General features: G+C 40.9%; 1 protein-coding gene across 2 annotated transcripts in view; it reads left to right on the top strand.

Annotated features, from left to right (window-relative positions):
• ABCC4 (ATP binding cassette subfamily C member 4 (PEL blood group)) overlaps nucleotides 1–18,385 on the top strand; it is a 440,057-nt gene that overhangs the window by 294,105 nt on the left and 127,567 nt on the right. For both annotated transcript variants that reach the window (XM_069758043.1, XM_069758042.1), the window contains exons 21-23: nucleotides 4,853–5,003; nucleotides 16,351–16,470; nucleotides 17,144–17,254. In XM_069758043.1, the coding sequence (XP_069614144.1) occupies nucleotides 4,853–5,003; nucleotides 16,351–16,470; nucleotides 17,144–17,254 (382 nt within the window). The remainder of the gene's footprint in view (nucleotides 1–4,852; nucleotides 5,004–16,350; nucleotides 16,471–17,143; nucleotides 17,255–18,385) is intronic.

Genomic DNA, 18,385 nt, shown 5'->3' on the forward strand with positions numbered 1-18,385 from the left:
CTGGGCGCCGCCATCTTCCAAAATGGCGGGCGCATGCGCAGTGCGCCCGCCGAATCTGCCGGCCGGCAGATTCGTTCCAAAGTGCATTTTGATCACTGAGATAGATTATATCTCAGTGATCAAATAAAAAAAATAATAAATGACCCCCCCTCCTTTGTCACCCCCATAGGTAGGGACAATAAAAAAATAAAGAAATTTTTTTTTTTCCACTAATGTTAGAATAGGGTTAGGGGTAGGGTTAGGGTTAGGGCTAGGGTTAGGGTTTCGGTATGTGCACACATATTCTGGTTCTCTGCGGATTTTTCCGCTGCGGATTTGATAAATCCGCAGTGCTAAACCGCTGCGGATTTATGGCGGATTTACCGCGTTTTTTTCTGCGCATTTCACTGCGGTTTTACAATTGCGATTTTCTATTGGAGCAGTTGTAAAACCGCTGCGGAATCCGCACAAAGAAGTGACATGCTGCGGAATGTAAACCGTTTTCCGCAGCGTGTGCACATACCTTTAGAATTAGGCTATGTGCCCACACTGCGGATTCGCAGCAGTGTTCCATCAGGTTTACAGTACCATGTAAACATATGAAAAACCAAATCCGCTGTGCCCATGGTGCGGAAAATACCGAGCGGAAACGCTGCGTTGTATTTTCCGCAGCAAGTCAATTCTTTGTGCGGATTCCGCAGCGTTTTACACCTGTTCCTCAATAGGAATCCGCAGGTGAAATCCGCACAAAAAACACTGGAAATCCGCGGAAAATCCGCAGGTAAAACGCAGTGCCTTTTACCCGCGGATTTTTCAAAAATGGTGCGGAAATATCTCACACGAATCCGCAACGTGGGCACATAGCCTTAGGGTTAGGGTTGGAATTAGGGTTGTGGTTAGGGTTGTGATTAGGGTTATGGCTACAGTTGGGATTAGGGTTAGGGGTGTGGGGGGGGTTAGTGTTGGAGGTAGAATTGAGGGGTTACCACTGTTTAGGCACATCAGGGGTCTCCAAACGCAACATGTAGCCACCATTGATTCCAGCCAATCTCGTATTCAAAAAGTCAAATGGTGCTCCCTCACTTCCGAGCCCTGACGTGTGCCCAAACAGTGGTTTACCCCCACATATGGGGTACCAGCATACTCAGGACAAACTGCGCAACAATTACTGGGGTCCAATTTCTCCTGTTACCCTTGTGAATCTAAAAAAATGCTTGCTAAAACATAATTTTTGAGGAAAGAAAAATGATTTTTTATTTTCACGGCTCTGCGTTGTAAACGTCTGTGAAGCACTTGGGGGTTCAAAGTGCTCACCACATATCTAGATAAGTTCCTTGGGGGGTCTAGTTTCTAAAATGGGGTCACTTGTGGGGGTTTCTACTGTTTAGGCACACCAGGGGCTCTGCAAACGCAACGTGACACCCGCAGACCATTCCATCAAAGTCTGCATTTCAAAAGTCACTACTTCCCTTCTGAGCCCCGACGTGTGCCCAAACAGTGGTTTACCCCCACTCATGGGGTATCAGCGTACTCAGGAGAAACTGGACAACAACTTTTGGGGTCCAATTTCTCCTGTAACCCTTGGGAAAATAAAAAATTCTGGGCTAAATAATTATTTTTGAGGAAAGAAAACGTATTTATTATTTTCACGGCTCTGCATTATAAACTTCTATGAAGCACTTGGGGGTTCAAAGTGCTCACCACACATCTAGATAAGTTCCTTTGGGGGTCTAGTTTCCAAAATGGGGTCACTTGTGGGGGGTTTCTACTGTTAAGCCACATCAGGGGCTCTGCAAACGCAACGTGACGCCCACAGAGCAGTCCATCAAAGTCTGCATTTCAAAACGTCACTACTTCACTTCCGAGCCCCGGCATGTGCCCAAACAGTGATTTACCCCCACATATGGGGTATCGGCGTACTCAGGAGAAACTGGACAACAACTTTTTGGGTCAAATTTCTCCTGTTACCCTTGGGAAAATAAAAAATTGCAGGCTAAAAGATCATTTTTGAGAAAATAATTTTTTTTTTTTATTTTCATGGCTCTGCGTTATAAACTTCTGTGAAGCACTTGGGGGTTCAAAGTCCTCACCACACATCTAGATTAGTTCCATTGGGGGTCTAGTTTCCAAAATGGTGTCATTTCTGGGGGATCTCCAATGTTTAGGCACACAGGGGCTCTCCAAATGTGACATGGTGTCCGCTAACAATTGGAGCTAATTTTCCATTCAAAAAGTCAAATGGCGCGCCTTCCCTTCCGAGCCCTGCCGAGTGCCCAAACAGTGGTTTACCCCCACATGTGAGGTATCGACGTACTCAGGAGAAATTGTCCAACAAATTTTATGATCCATTTTATCCTACTGCCCATGTGAAAATGAAAAAATTGAGGCGAAAAGAATTTTTTTGTGAAAAAAAAGTACTTTTTCATTTTTACAGATCAATTTGTGAAGCACCTGAGGGTTTAAAGTGCTCACTAGGCATCTAAATAAGTTCCTTGGGGGGTCTAGTTTCCAAAATGGGGTCACTTGTGGGGGAGCGCCAATGTTTAGGCACACAGGAGCTATCCAAACGCGACATGGTGTCCGCTAACGATGGAAATAATTTTTCATTCAAAAAGTCAAATGGCGCTCCTTCCCTTCCGAGCCTTACCATGTGCCCAAATAGTGGTTTATCCCCACATGTGAGGTATTGGTGTACTCAGGAGAAATTGCCCAACACATTTTAGGATCCATTTTATCCTGTTGCCCATGTGAAAATGAAAAAATTGAGGCTAAAAGAATTTTTTTGTGAAAAAAAAGTACTTTTTCATTTTTACGGATCAATTTGTGAAGCACCTGGGGGTTCAAAGTGCTCACTATGCATCTAGATAAGTTCCTTAGGGCGTCTAGTTTCCAAAATGGGGTCACTTGTGGGGGAGCTCCAATTTTTAGGCACACGGGGGCTCTCCAAACGGGACATGGTGTCCGCTAAAGAGTGGAGCCAATTTTTGATTCAAAAAGTCAAATGGCGCTCCTTCCCTTCCAAGCCCTGCCGTGCGCCCAAACAGTGGTTTACCCCCACATATGAGGTATCAGCGTACTCAGGACAAAATGGACAACAACTTTCGTGGTTCAGTTTCTCCTTTTACCATTGGGAAAATAAAAAAATTGTTGCTAAAAGATAATTTTTGTGACTAAAAAGTTAAATGTTCATTTTTTCCTTCCATGTTGCTTCTGCTGCTGTGAAGCACCTGAAGGGTTAATAAACTTCTTGAATGTGGTTTTGAGTACCTTGAGGGGTGCAGTTTTTATAATGGTGTCACTTTTGGGTATTTTCAGCCATATAGACCCCTCAAACTGACTTCAAATGTGAGGTGGTCCCTAAAAAAAATGGTTTTGTAAATTTCGTTGTAAAAATGACAAATCGCTGGTCAAATTTTAACCCTTATAACTTCCTAACAAAAAAAAAATTTGTTTCCAAAATTGTGCTGATGTAAAGTAAACATGTGGGAAATGTTATTTATTAACTATTTTGTGTCACATATCTCTCTGGTTTAACAGAATAAAAATTCAAAATGTGAAAATTGCGAAATTTTCAAAATTTTCGCCAAATTTCCGTTTTTATCACAAATAAATGCAGAATTTATTGACCTAAATTTACCACTAACATGAAGCCCAATATGTCACGAAAAAACAATCTCAGAACCGCTAGGATCCGTTGAAGCGTTCCTGAGTTATTACCTCATAGAGGGACACTGGTCAGAATTGCAAAAAACGGCAAGGTCTTTAAGGTCAAAATAGGCTGGGTCATGAAGGGGTTAAATTTAAATAGTGAAAAAAAATTCCAAAGTTTGTTTAAAAAAAAAGAATAAATAAATGGCACCATTTTCCAATACCCCTAGCGTCTTCATTTTTCATGTTATTGGGATGGGTTAAGGCTTATTTTTTGCGTTCCGAGCTGACATTTTTAATGATACCATTTTGGTGCAGATACGTTCTTTTGATCGCCCGTTATTGCATTTTAATGCAATATTCCTTTTTGTTTTTTATTTCTATGTTAGCTTGCTGACAGAGCACTCCGCCCTTCACCATGTGGTGATTTTAATTACAGCAGGTTCCTATCTACCCATAAATGCAGGCTTTACCGAGAGAGGTGTTCACATTCAATCGGGAATTCAGACATCAGCCTTAGAGGTGTTCACCTTGTATGACGACCCATCAGACTTATGGGACCACCTTGACCTTGGTTGATGGGCAAGACATTATTTAGCCAAATTTTGTGGAAAGCGTCTTTCATTTTTTCCTAATATTCAAAAGCCGTATTGCTATTTAGGTTTCATATATTTCACATTGACATGCTTTAGCACGATAGAGTGCAATTTTTTTAGTATTTTACTTCAAAAAGTGACACTGGTCAGATTTAAAAAATTTGGCCTGGTCATAAAGGTCAAACTTGGCATGGTGATTAAGGGGTTAATAAAAATATATAACTATATAACCGCTTTTGTTTTTGCTCCTATTTTTCATGAACTGAACTGAAAGATCGAGGACTTTTTTTCTATGTATACAAAATGTCTTTTATCTCAAATGTTGGTCGCAAACTTGTCTAAATCTGTGTTGGTGAGCGCTTCTCTTTTGCTGAGTTCCAAAAATTATCAGCGATGCAGAGAGACCAGAGAGCAGTTGTACAGTGCTTATTTACCCCCATTAAATCCACCCCGCATAGGCAAAGAGTAGTGGATGTTTGGGGTTACCTGCGGTTCAGTATTGGGTGGAGCTTTTATTATGATGGCTTTATGGTTTGTTACTCCTTTTAGGCAATAACAGTTATTATGATGCGTATAGTATAATCAATTATGTAATTGTTACCTTTTTTTTTCTTTGTTTTTTTTTTCAGGTGTTTCTCCAGATTTTAGGGGTAATTGCTGTAGCGGTTGCTGTTATTCCGTGGATTTTAATTCCGTTGATTCCTCTTGTCATCATTTTCTATTTCCTAAGGAAGTACTTTCTGGAAACATCACGAGATATCAAACGACTCGAGTCAACAAGTAAGTAGTGTATAAACCAGTACACAAATCGGCTAAAATCTCTTCATGTCACGGTATGTCTAACCATGTTAGGATTTTGCCAGATTCAGGTCACATGCCGGTCTCTGTTGTGAGAAATTCAAATACTATTATTAGGACCATTTACTGTAAGTTTTGTCTTTGTCATCTTCTGATGTTAAGGGGAATATGTCACCAGGTTTTGAGCTGAGACCCGGACTCTACTGATGCATCACTTGGTTTTCTGGGTGCAGCCGTTGTGACAGAATCCGTTTTCTCTACCGTAGATCTAGCAGAGCTCGGAGTGTTGAGCCCATACCACTGGTTGGCAGATTTCTTCATACAATCAGTGGAGGTGTGGTTGGACTAGCAAGTAACGAGGCAGCTAGTCAAGAAACCATAATCTGCTGCTGACCACGACTCTCGGCCGCCATCCGACTAGATGGACGTGGCCTCGTTCAATGCAAGGGTATTGAGTGAGGTTGGAAACTGTCTAGTCGAATTGTGGCCTGGCGTATGCATATCACACTCTTGTGGTCACATAACCGCCATTCCCATGGTCTCGATGTGAGTCTTCATAAGTCTGCCGTCACATAGTGACTGCAGAGTTGTCGTTTTAGATCGGAGAACCCCTTTAAGTGACGTGATGTTTTATTTCATGACTATGTACTCAAAAAGACAAATTACAGCTCATCTATTCACTTATATTAAGCAAGTACCGTATATGCTGGGTTTCTATGGGGCCAGGTATACAGTGATGGCAATATCTAATATATAAAGCTGAATGTGTGTATGTGTGTATGTGTGTATGTCCGGGATTGGCATCTGCACCGTCGCAGCTACAGCCACAAAATTTTGCACACTCACACGTCTGGACCCCGAGAACGTCATAGGCTATGTTGTAAGGTGAAATTTTAACCCCGTGCTTTCCAATTCACCAAACAATTTTGCCCCTATCTACATAATGGGGGAAAAGTGAAAGGAAAAGTGTTGGAGGCATCGCAGCTACAGCCACAAAATTTTGCACACTCACACTTCTGGACCCTGAGAGCGTCATAGGCTATGTTGTAAGGTGAAATTTTAACCCCGTGCTTTCCAATTCACCAACCAATTTTGCCCCTATCTACATAATGGGGGAAAAGTGAAAGGAAAAGTGTTGGAGGCAAATTGACAGCTGCCAGATGTGAACAAGGGGGACTTAGAGTGAGAGCGATGGCACCAAAGAGTATATAACGTACAGATGCTAAGGTGGGGCCCCGACATGGGATACTCACCACACACGGGGATATGAACACACACACAAAAGGCGCCACAAACTACCACGTGCTTGAACGCATATACCACCCTTAGCACACATTTCACCACATATACACCAACCTCGCCACATAAAAGTCGCCGCTCAAAACTCGCCACTTGCAAAACTAGGCTTACGCAAAACTCGCCACACGTGCAAAACTCACCTCATGGAAAACTCGCCTCACGCAAAACTTGCACACGCGGAAAAATTGCTACATGCACATAAGTTGCAACACATGCAAAAGTTGCCTCACTCAAAACTTGCACATACTCAAAACGCACCACACATAAAACTCGCCACACCCAAAACTCGCCATGCGCAAAACTTGCTGCACACAACTTGCTACACTAACCTGTCACATGCAACTCGACACACAAAAAGTTGCTACACGCATGTCGCCACACAAAACTCATCTCACAAAAGTCGCTACATGCATGTCGCCACATGCAACTCAACACACACAACTTGACACATGAAACTCGCCCTAAAACACACACAAGTCTGGTACTATCCTTCAAAAATAAAAATCTGATTAATAAGCAGACAAACTACAAGAGCAACAAACGTACCATATAGGAAATAAAGCAGCTGTGAGTCACATGACCTGTCTATTATGTGTATGTGTGAGCTAATATATACTGCCAGGGGGGAGGGCTTCCTATTGGCTGGGGATTTATCAGGCTGCCAATTTAGTACTATATACAGGAGAGATGACACACAGGTATATACTATATACAGGAGGAGATGACACACAGGTATATACTATATACAGGAGCAGATGACACACAGGTATATACTATATACAGGAGCAGATGACACACAGGTATATACCATATACAGGAGCAGATGACACACAGGTATATACTATATACAGGAGATGACTTACAGGTATATACTATATACAGGAGCAGATGACATACAGGTATATACTATATACAGGAGGAGATGACATCCTGTATATACTATATACAGGGGAGATGACATACAGGTACATACTATATACAGGGGCGATGACACACAGGTATATACTATATACAGTGGAGATGACACACGGTATATACTATATACAGGTGGAGATGACTTACAGGTACATACTATATACAGGAGGAGATGACACACGTATACACTATATACAGGAGGAGATGACATACAGGTATATACTATATACAGGAGGAGATGACACACAGGTATATACTATATACAGGAGCAGATGACACACAGGTATATACTATATACAGGAGCAGATGACACACAGGTATATACTATATACAGGAGCAGATGACACACAGGTATATACTATATACAGGAGATGACTTACAGGTATATACTATATACAGGAGCAGATGACATACAGGTATATACTATATACAGGAGGAGATGACATCCTGTATATACTATATACAGGGGAGATGACATACAGGTACATACTATATACAGGGGCGATGACACACAGGTATATACTATATACAGTGGAGATGACACACGGTATATACTATATACAGGTGGAGATGACTTACAGGTACATACTATATACAGGAGGAGATGACACACGTATACACTATATACAGGAGGAGATGACATACAGGTATATACTATATACAGGAGGAGATGACACACGTATATACTATATACAGGAGGAGATGACACACAGGTATATACTATATACAGGAGGAGATGACACACGTATATACTATATACAGGAGGAGATGACACACAGGTATATACTATATACAAGAGGAGATGACACCGGTATATACTATATATAGAAGGAGATGACACACACATATATACTATATACAGGGGAGATGACACACAGGTATATACTATATACAGGAGGAGATGACATACAGGTATATACTATATACAGGAGGAGATGACATCCTGGTATATACTATATACAGGGGAGATGACATACAGGTACATACTATATACAGGGGCAATGACACACAGGTATATACTATATACAGTGGAGATGACACACAGGTATATACTATATACAGGTGGAGATGACTTACAGGTACATACTATATACAGGAGGAGATGACACATGTATATACTATATACAGGAGGAGATGACATACAGGTATATCTAATATATAATTGCCTAGAATACTACTTCCTGCAATTTGTGCCAACTTCCGTGGCTTTGTCCGGAGCTAATGTCCGGAGCTAATGTCCGGAGCTAAGTGACGTCAACAGTGTCCAGTGTCTGATTGGTTGCCGCCTGCTGCGAGCGACCAATCAGAAACGTGCCGTACTGTGACACACTCCGCCCGCCATTTTGGTGTGATTTTTGAATTTTTACCTCACAGCAAGTTTCTACTGCGTGGAGGCGGGCCCAGTGACGTTGCTCTTCAAGCTCCTGCCGAATTTCGTCAAAAAAATGATACCATTTACCAAAACTATATATATTTAGTTGTGAAGTGGTTCAGTGACATTTTCACACCAATTTTAAACTTTTGGTTGGTGTTTTCTCCATATACTGCCTATTATTTTTGTTCTTTCTTACTATTATTTATTAATTGTATTATTCTTACATTTGAATAAATAAAGTATATATGGATTCTAGACTCCCGATTCTTTAGAATCGGGCTGCCATCTAGTACTATATAAAAGAGGAGATGACACATAGGTATAGAGGAGGAGAGGACATACAGCAGGTATATACTATATACAGGGGAGATGACATACAGGTATATACTATATACAGGAGATGACATACAGGTATATACTATATATAGGAGGAGACGACACAGATATATAGTATATACAGAAGAGATGACATACAGGTATATAATATATACAGGAGGAGATGACACATGGGTATATACAATATACAGGAGGAGATGACATACAGCAGGTATATACTATTTACAGGGGAGATGGCATACAGGTATATACTATATACAAGAGAAGACATACAGGTGTATACTATATATAAGGGAGATAACAAACGTATATACTGAGGTGAAAATGAGGGGTGTGAGGTGAAAATGAAAAGGTGTGAGTGCAAAATGAGAGGAGTGAGGGAAAATAGTGGAGTGATCGGAAAATGACAGATGTGAGGTCGAAATGACAAGTGTTAGGCGGGAATGAGAGGAGTGAGGGGGAAAATGAGAGGTGTAAGGGAGAAAATGAGAGGCATGATGGGAAAATAAGAGACGGGAGGTGCTATAACTAACCACAGATACTTACTATGCCCAGGCAACGCCGGGCTCTTCAGCTAGTTCATAAATAATTCACTAGAGACAAATTCTTGCCATCTCCGGTCACAATAGAATGTCATGTTTCTGTTCTTTCCTCTGACCTTTTTCTTTTATTCCGATGATTTATTAAGGTTATTTATTTTTTATTTGCTGCTATTTCTGTTGATTTCTGCGTGTAGGTTGGTGGTCGATTAATGGTGCCTTCCGATCAAGGCACTTCTATAAGTTATTCAGACAGTAATGTTTTGTCTTTTCTAAAGTGGAATGATTGACACGTCTTCTGTTGTCTAGATCATGTTAGGTGACATTTATTTTCTATGAGAGAGTGACCACTCAACAAAAGGAAATAAAAAATATGAAAGAAAGAGAGAGGGAGCTACCATAGCCTGAAAGCGCTTTATAATGCCTCCATTGTAAAACTGTCTTACCTGCTGACAGGCACAACCAGTTGCTGTCACTTTATATTCCATTAATAAGCGGCCATTGTAGTCTGTGTATGAGGGAGGTGGACTGAGACCCTCTCAGATGATGCTGTTCTCAATTTCATCCTATAGTTCCTGCAGACAGGAGCTGGTATATTTTGTAGATTTGCTGTACTTTTAACAGTACATGTAAAATGTTCACTAAAAAAAATTCTGAAAAGTAAATGCACATTCAGAATGTGTCCTTCATTACCATTTTTCACTACATATGGAGACTGTAGTGCTATATTTCACCACTTTGTTTTTTTTTTATATATGGTATGTAACCTTTGACTAATACCATGGCTGATGTTCCCTTTTAACTAGTGCTTTTTAGGTGAAGTATTAAAGCAAATCTGTCGCTAGATTTCCCAACATAAATGGCTTAGATTACAGGGGCTATTCAGCATATAGCATTGATGGCTTAAGGTACCGTCACACTGGACGATATCGCTAGCGATCCGTGACGTTGCAGCGTCCTGGTTAGTGATATCGTCCAGTGTGACAGGCAGCAGCGATCAGGCCCCTGCTGTGATATCGCTGGTCGGGGCAGAAAGGCCAGAACTTTATTTCGTCGCTGGATCTCCCGCTGACATCGCTGAATCGGCGTGTGTGACGCCTATTCAGCGATGTCTTCGCTGGTTACCAGGGTAAACATCGGGTTACTAAGCGCAGGGCCGCGCTTAGTAACCCGATGTTTACCCTGGTTACCATCGTTAAAGTAAAAAAAACAACCACTACATACTTACCTACCGCTGTCTGTCCCCCGCTGTGCTTCTCTGCTCTGGCTGTGAGCGCCGGGCAGCCGGAAAGCAGAGCGGTGACGTCACCGCTCTGCTTTCCGGCTGCTGTGCTTACACAGGGCAGAGAAGCAGTTTTCTGTTTGGAAGGGACTTTGTCTTTTGATATGTGTAGTACTAGGCTCTCACCAAGCACTCCACCCATCAGCCTATGGTGGTTTTAATTACAGCAAGATCCTACCTTCCTACCTACCCAAATAAATGTAAGCTATCAGAGAGGAAACACATTAGGTTAGGTTTCCAGCCAAGTATGTCGCCTTGTCGTGGCGGCTGGGCATACATGAATTGGCCAAATTAAGTGCTAAGTAGCTTCATTTTTTTCCTCTTTTTATATAGAGCAGTGATGTAATTCCAATTTCATATTCGCATGCTATAGCGTAGCACAGTGCTACTTTATTGGTATATTGGGGAAACAGCCGCAATGGCTGTCGGCCGAACAATCGAACAATGCATTGTTTGACCAACAGCTATTTATGGCTGGCTTGGGCAACTCAACACAGCTGTACTGTTCAGCTCCGTTCAGTGTCTAAACTGGTTGCAGCTAATAGCAGCTGATCTTAATGATAGGTCATCGGTATTATATGCCCGGACAACCCTTTTCATAAACAGACCTCTTGAACCTTTTGGGGCTGGTTTACTGTGAAAATTAATTTCAGAATGACTATAATCCTCAAATTTAAATGAGCATTTTATGAGTTCAGCTAGATTTAGTTTCTAATTTTAATATTAAGGAGGGAAACATTTCCAAAGGATTACCCCTCCATTCTGAATTTGAATTTCAAAGTAAGTACACCAGCCTCATAGGATCTAAGAGATCTGTTTAATAATTTATGCAGCTTGTAATGTGATCTCTGGTGACAGATCCACTGACATTTAGTAAGTAACACAAATGTGCAATGCAAGTATTTCTATTCTTTTTCCTCGACGTCTGAACGTTGATGGAAAAGGGTCCTACACAAAAATAATTTCCCACACTACAAGAATTTTTCTAATTTGCTTTGTCCTGATGTAATTTATTTAGGACAATTGGAAACCAAATGCTGTAGTCCACATGTATTGGTTTATTTTGCATCGGTGAAATTGACAGGGGCAGTTGGTGAATATAAGCGCTCACCTCTGTGTGTCTGCCCCAAGTCACCATCCATTTATGTTATGACCTTCCTCTTTACTTTTACAAATTGGCCTCAATGTATGGGGGTTTTTTTGTAGCTTGGCATTCCCACTTTCATCTGTTTTCAGTTGTGGAGTAAAAAGAAAAATGTTGCGACTTTTGGTGCAATGTTTAGGGTGCATTTTTTTAATCAAATGCAATTTCCTTAAAAATCTCACATAAGTTGATTGTTATGCTGTATGTAGGTTTATGGATTTAGCATTTTTTGAATATCTGGTAAACAGTTGAATGCATGTAAGTGCTGCAGCCAATAAATCAGATTGACATTACTTTTAATTGATGATTATTACCTTAATATCATAGATGTAAGTATTATGGATTGTTATGAATAATTACTTTATTTGTGGCCAACCTCAAGTAGTTTTAGCGTCAGGAACTAATGTATAGGTTGTCTAGAAGATGAGCATGTGTTTTATCCAGTTTATGTATGAATCATATATTTTAAATGTGTACTCTACTCAGAAACATGGCAAATCTACAAGGTAAGGCCTCCTTTACACGTCAGTGTCTGCAGTGCATGAGGTGACCGCTTTCACGCCTACTGGAGACCCTTACCCACTTAGACCCATTCAAATTAATAGGTGTGCGCACATGTCAGTGCTTTCCACGGACCGTGAGTCGGTGGACAAAACACGCGGACATGTCAGTTTTTTATCAGCAGCACAGTCTGCAAATCATCCCACACACGCTCGTGCACACTGATGACACATGGATGACATGTGTATTATCATTGTGACAAGTATTGGCGCCTTGGAAAAAGTGGTACAATTCGCGCCAGGTGCCGAAGACAGCTCTTATCATTGTTAAAATAACAACAAAGCACCATATTCCTCACCTGCCCGACGACAATCCATTTGTACCACGAAGAAGTCCAAGTTTACTCTATTTGGATTGCATGGCTGAGCGGTGGCATGTGACTGCTCAGCCAAGAATACAGGACACACTGAACTCAGCTTGGGACGCAGCTTCAATGACGAGCGGCAATGTCATAGAGGTTACCGCCAGACCTTGCCAGCTGTTCTCGCGCTCAGTTTAGTGTGATCCAGCCTATGAACTGCGGTAACCTTCATGATGACACCGCCAGCACCATGAGAAATTTCAGTTCTACTCGGTGTCCTGGATTCATGGCTGAGCGGTCGCAAGCCACTACTCAGCCATGCAATCCAGATGTATTAGAGCTGGACTTCTTCGTGGGAACAAAATGGATTATCGTCGGATAGGTGAAGAATATGATGTTTTATTATTTTAATTTTTGCAATAGTAAATTTGAAAGAGGGTGGGGAGTGTTTATTTCAAATAAAGGAGTTTTATGTCTTTCTTTAAATTAAAGAACTTTATTCTTTCTGTGTATTTTTTACAATAAGACTATGAAGTTAGTAATGGAGGCGTCTTTTATAGACTCCTCTCCATTACTTACCCCTGGCCTTGATGTCAGTGGCCATAAAACAGCTGACGTCATCCATAACCCTATTACCCCACTTGCCACCGCACCAGGGAAAATGGGAAGTGCGAGGGCTATGCACCAGATTTGGCGAATCTTATTGATGTGCCATTTCTGGAGCAACTGAGGACTGATGTTCTTAGCCTGGGAGGGGGTCCAATATCCTTGGCCTCTTCCCAGGCTATTGTTATAAACCCACAGCTGTCTGCTTGGACATTGCTGGTTAGAATTTATAGAGGGACCCTACAACGTTCTTTTTTCTGGGGTCCCCGTAAACTAATCAATAAAGGCTCAGCAAACAACTGTGAGCTCTTAATAGCCTGGGAACCTTTTGGGATATTGTGCCCTTTCTCAGATTATTAACATCAGCCACGGCGGTCAGCTTTCCCTTTACTGGTTCTGAAAATTAAGTGGGAGCCCAATCTATATATATTTTTTTTATATTATTTATTTTACACACGATATACACAGTGGATACTGAATACAAATCCCATCATTGTCGCCTGGTCGTGCTGATCTCAGGAAGACCAGGTGAAAATGTTAAGAGCTGCCTTCAGCACCCAGCGCCCGGGAACAGCTTGACCTGTACAGCTTTTCTCAGGCACCATTACTTGTCATACTCATGCGGCACATGGATGCCAGACGTATGTAACACACGGATAGCTCCAGTACTGTTTTTTTCCAGTACCGGAAATATCAGGAGGTATGAAGTAGGCCTTACTTAGTACTGTTATGTGTTTCCTTAATAACCTTAAGTTACAAAATGTTAACGCCTTCCCCACATGGCCAATTTCCACTTTTGCATTTGTTTTTTCCTCCTCTTCTTCCCAGAGCCATAACTTTATATTTTTTTGTCCACATAGACTTATGAGGGCTTGTTTTTTGCGGGACGATTTGTGCTGCTGTAAAACATTTGATTTCTCATAATGTACTAGAAAGCAGGAAAGAATTCCAAGTGCTGTGAAATTGTGAAAAAAAAAAAAAAACCAATTCTGACGTATTTTGAAAATTGTTTTTACGGTGTAGACTTTGTGACAAAAATTGCCTTGCAATGTTATTCTTATCATTAGTACAGTTACTGTGATGCAAAGTTTTTTTTGTATTATTTTAGTGGTGGAAAAAAAAACCAGAAGTTTAAAAAAAAAAAAAAAAAAAAATTGGGGGTAATCGTCGCCATTTTCTGACATTACATATTACAGCTCATTTTTATTGGGGCCACACAAAGTTTTTATTGATACCATTTTGGGATATATATGACATTTTGACAGTATTTTTCGTGGTATTGCCTCAACCCAAGGCTGTGTGCACACGTTTAGGAATTTTCGCATTTTTTTTTGCGTTTTTTTTCGCTATAAAAAGCGATAAAACCGTGAAGAAAAGCTTACATTAAGCATCCTATTTTTAGAATGCATTCTGCATTTTTTGTGCATGTGCTGCGTTTTTTTTCCGCAGCGGAATCGCATTCCGGAAAAAAACGCAACATGTTCATTAAAGTGCGGAATTGCGGGGATTCTGCACACATAGGAATGCATTGATCCGCTTACTTCCCGCATGAGGCTATGCCCACCATGCGGGAAGTAAGCGAATCATGTGCGGTTGGTACCCAGGATGGAGGAGAGGAGACTCTCCTCCTGACCCCGGGAACCATATAATTGTTTAAAAAAAAAAAAATCATGATATTCTCACCTTCCCGCTCCTCGCGACGCTCCAGTCCTAGTAATGCATTGCGAAAATGACCTGTGATGACGTAGCGGTCTCGCGAGACCGTACATCACCTGGGGTCATGCCACAAAGCATTACTGGGACCGGAGCATCGCGAGGAGCAGGGAAAGCTGCGCAGGATGCCGGAAGGTGAGAAAATCATGATTTTTGATTTTTTGTTATTATTTATAACACTCTATCTTTTACTATTGGTGCTGCATAGTCAGCATCAATAGTAAAAAGTTGGTCACGCTTGTCAAACACTATGTTTGACAAGTGTGACCAACCTGTCAATTAGTTCTGTAGCATCGCTTGGAAAACGCTAGCATTCTGTAAGCTAATTACGTTTGCAAAACGCTAGTGTTTAGCGGGAAAACGCATGCCAATTCCGCCTGCGATATACCTGCGGCAGGAGTTGCGGAATTGCTCCCGAAGTTTCCACGGCAATTCTGCAACGTGTGCACTTAGCCTAAAAGAAAAACCCGTAATTTGGGGTTCTTGAATTTTTTCTGTTTACAGCGTTTACCGATCGGGTTAATTATTTTTATATTTTGATAAATTGGACCTTTATGAATTCGGGGTGTGATTTTTTAACTTTATGTTCTAGATTTTTTTTTTTTAAACTGTTTATTTACTTTTTACTGTACATGTTATTCCCCTTAGGGGACTTTAACCTGCGATCATCTGATCGCTTGTGCTATATGCAGCAATACCACAGTATTGCTGCATATAGTGAAATTCACAATCTCATTTCAAACTCCGTCACAGGCTGACAAACATGGAGGTCTTCAACATACTCTTGGATGTCATAGCAAACCCATCGGCATCCCGCGATGACGTGAGGTGTGCATTGAATGATGTGACCCCCTCCCGGCGTGCTGTTAATGCTGCTGTCCGGAGTTTGACAGCGGCATTCAACAGGTTAACAGTCGAGGGCGGCGCTTTGTACTACCCACTATTATTAGAGACAGGTCCTGGCTGTAACACACAGCCATTACCTGCTGGGTATGGGGTGAGCTCATCGCGTGAGCCTGCTCCCTACACCCAGTACCAACTTCCGCCATACTTGTACGGCGGATGTCGGTAAGGGTTTTAAGTGGTGTTCAATAAAAACAACTGATAACTTTTTTTTTTTTCAGAAATGTGAAAATTGTGCAGTTTATTGCCTCAGTTTTATATTGTGTTGAAGATAAGATTTGTAGCTTCTTATGTGTTCATCTCCTGTTGGTCCAAGCAAAAAATGATCCTTTACAAATTACTTATTCTCTTCCAGCTCGTAGTCCAGTGTTCTCGCACCTGTCATCTTCCCTCCAGGGACTTTGGACCATACGGGCATTCAAAGCAGAGGAGCGTTTCCAACAATTGTTTGATGCAAAGCAAGATCTTCATTCTGGTTTGTGTAACCCTTACTCTTCTCAGAATGATATGGAAATACAAATAAAAAATTGAGTCTATGCTACTAACCTGTCAACATTATTGTATTATTATTTCATTAAAGATGCACTTTATTGTGTACAGTGGAGGCCTCTTCATAGTCCGCAAATCACTATTTGGAGTCCAAACAGTTTTCTGATCAGAGTAGTAAATGAGGCGGTTGCAATTTAGCCATGATAAGTGTGTGATGTGCAGCAATCCAAGCTCTTCTCATGATGCTTTACTCTGGTAATCCAAATGAATGGCCAAAGTAGGATACAGCAAGTTCCCCTTAACTCCTGTTCTAGTGCACCTGTCTTCTTTGTGACGACAAGGCTTAATGGCAGGTTGTTAAAATCTTTCTACTTCAGAAGAGGTTGGAATCATGTCACTGTTTGCTGTGTTATTTTGTTATGGTGCCACCTCATGTTATTGTCCCATCACATCTATTTTCAGTAAAGTAGGAAAATTACTGGTCAATAAATACCTAAGGGATCATGTAGTCTGGATTTATTGTTCTATATATTTTTAGATTATACTCTAATTATGTTTGAGAGCACCAAATATCTTTAGCTTGTTTTGAACCATGTTAAAAAGTTTTGCCCCCTCTTGTTGTGGTGTATTTTACATTTGATCATCCTTTATTTCAACAGAGGCCTGGTTTTTGTTCCTGACAACCTCCCGTTGGCTTGCAGTGCGCCTGGATGCCATATGTGCCCTGTTTGTAATAGCCATTGCCTTTGGGTCCTTAATACTTTCGAAAAGTAAGCATTATGTTCAGTCTATATGACATTCATTCTTGGCTATGTAAGTTAGTTGTCCTTTGGAAATGAGACAGAATAGGCTCAGTCAAGAAACACCACTTTAGAAAGCTCCCAACATTACCGATGCTGTTTATCACACAAGTCATGCTGATCTGAACGGATGGTTAATTCCACATTTAGTCTACGTCGCTCTCATACACACTATCAGGAGAGCTTGTTTGTGTGAAAATAGCTTATTATAGAGTCAAAATTTAGTACAGCCAAATCCTTCTGTATAGTTCAGCTTCACTCCTGAAGAGCTGAGTTAAGTGCTGCTCAATGACTTACTTTTTTCTTTCCTAATGTAATCTGAATCCCTTGCTATTGGGATTATTATGTAGTTTGTTTAGTTGATGTGATGTTGTTCTACCTACTAATAAGCCATGGCTGATTTTCCACTTCTCTTTATATTTTAATATTTTTCTTTTGTTAATAAGTCCATGTTGGTGCTGACCATTGGTGCATGTTCCATATGTTTTACAGTGCAGTCTGAATTGACTATTGGAGTTAACAATTCTTTATAATGCCCAATGCCTCTAACAGTTGTGGCTGAAGCTTGTTAGTCGGTTTATGTGGCACACACAATATTTGCAGCTCATGGACTAAAGAGTTGATCTACCAAACTAAGCTCACATTGTGCTCTGGGAACACAAGATATAATCCTAAAGTCCCTCATATACTATATAGTCATAACAAACCGAGTGATCTATTTCAAGTGTTTATTTCTGTTAATGTTGATGATTATGGCTTGTAGCCAATGAAAACCCAAAAGTCATTATCTCAGTAAATTATAATAATCATTAAAAAACACCTGCAAAGGCTTCCTGAGCATTTAAAAAGGTCCCTTAGTCTGTTTCAGTAGGCTCCACAATCATGGGGAAGACTGCTGACTTGACAGATGTCCAGAAGGCAGTCATTGACACACTCCACAAGGAGAGTAAGCCACAAAAGGTCATTGCTAAAGAAGCTGGCTGTCCACAAAATTCTGTATCTAAGCATATTAATGGAAAGTTGAGTGGAAGGAAAGTGTGGTAGAAAAAGGTGCAACTGGGATAACCGCAGCTTTGAAAGGATTAAGAAAATGCCATTCAA

This window comes from Ranitomeya imitator, chromosome 3 (genome assembly GCF_032444005.1).
Source record: "Ranitomeya imitator isolate aRanImi1 chromosome 3, aRanImi1.pri, whole genome shotgun sequence".
NCBI lineage: Eukaryota > Metazoa > Chordata > Amphibia > Anura > Dendrobatidae > Ranitomeya > Ranitomeya imitator.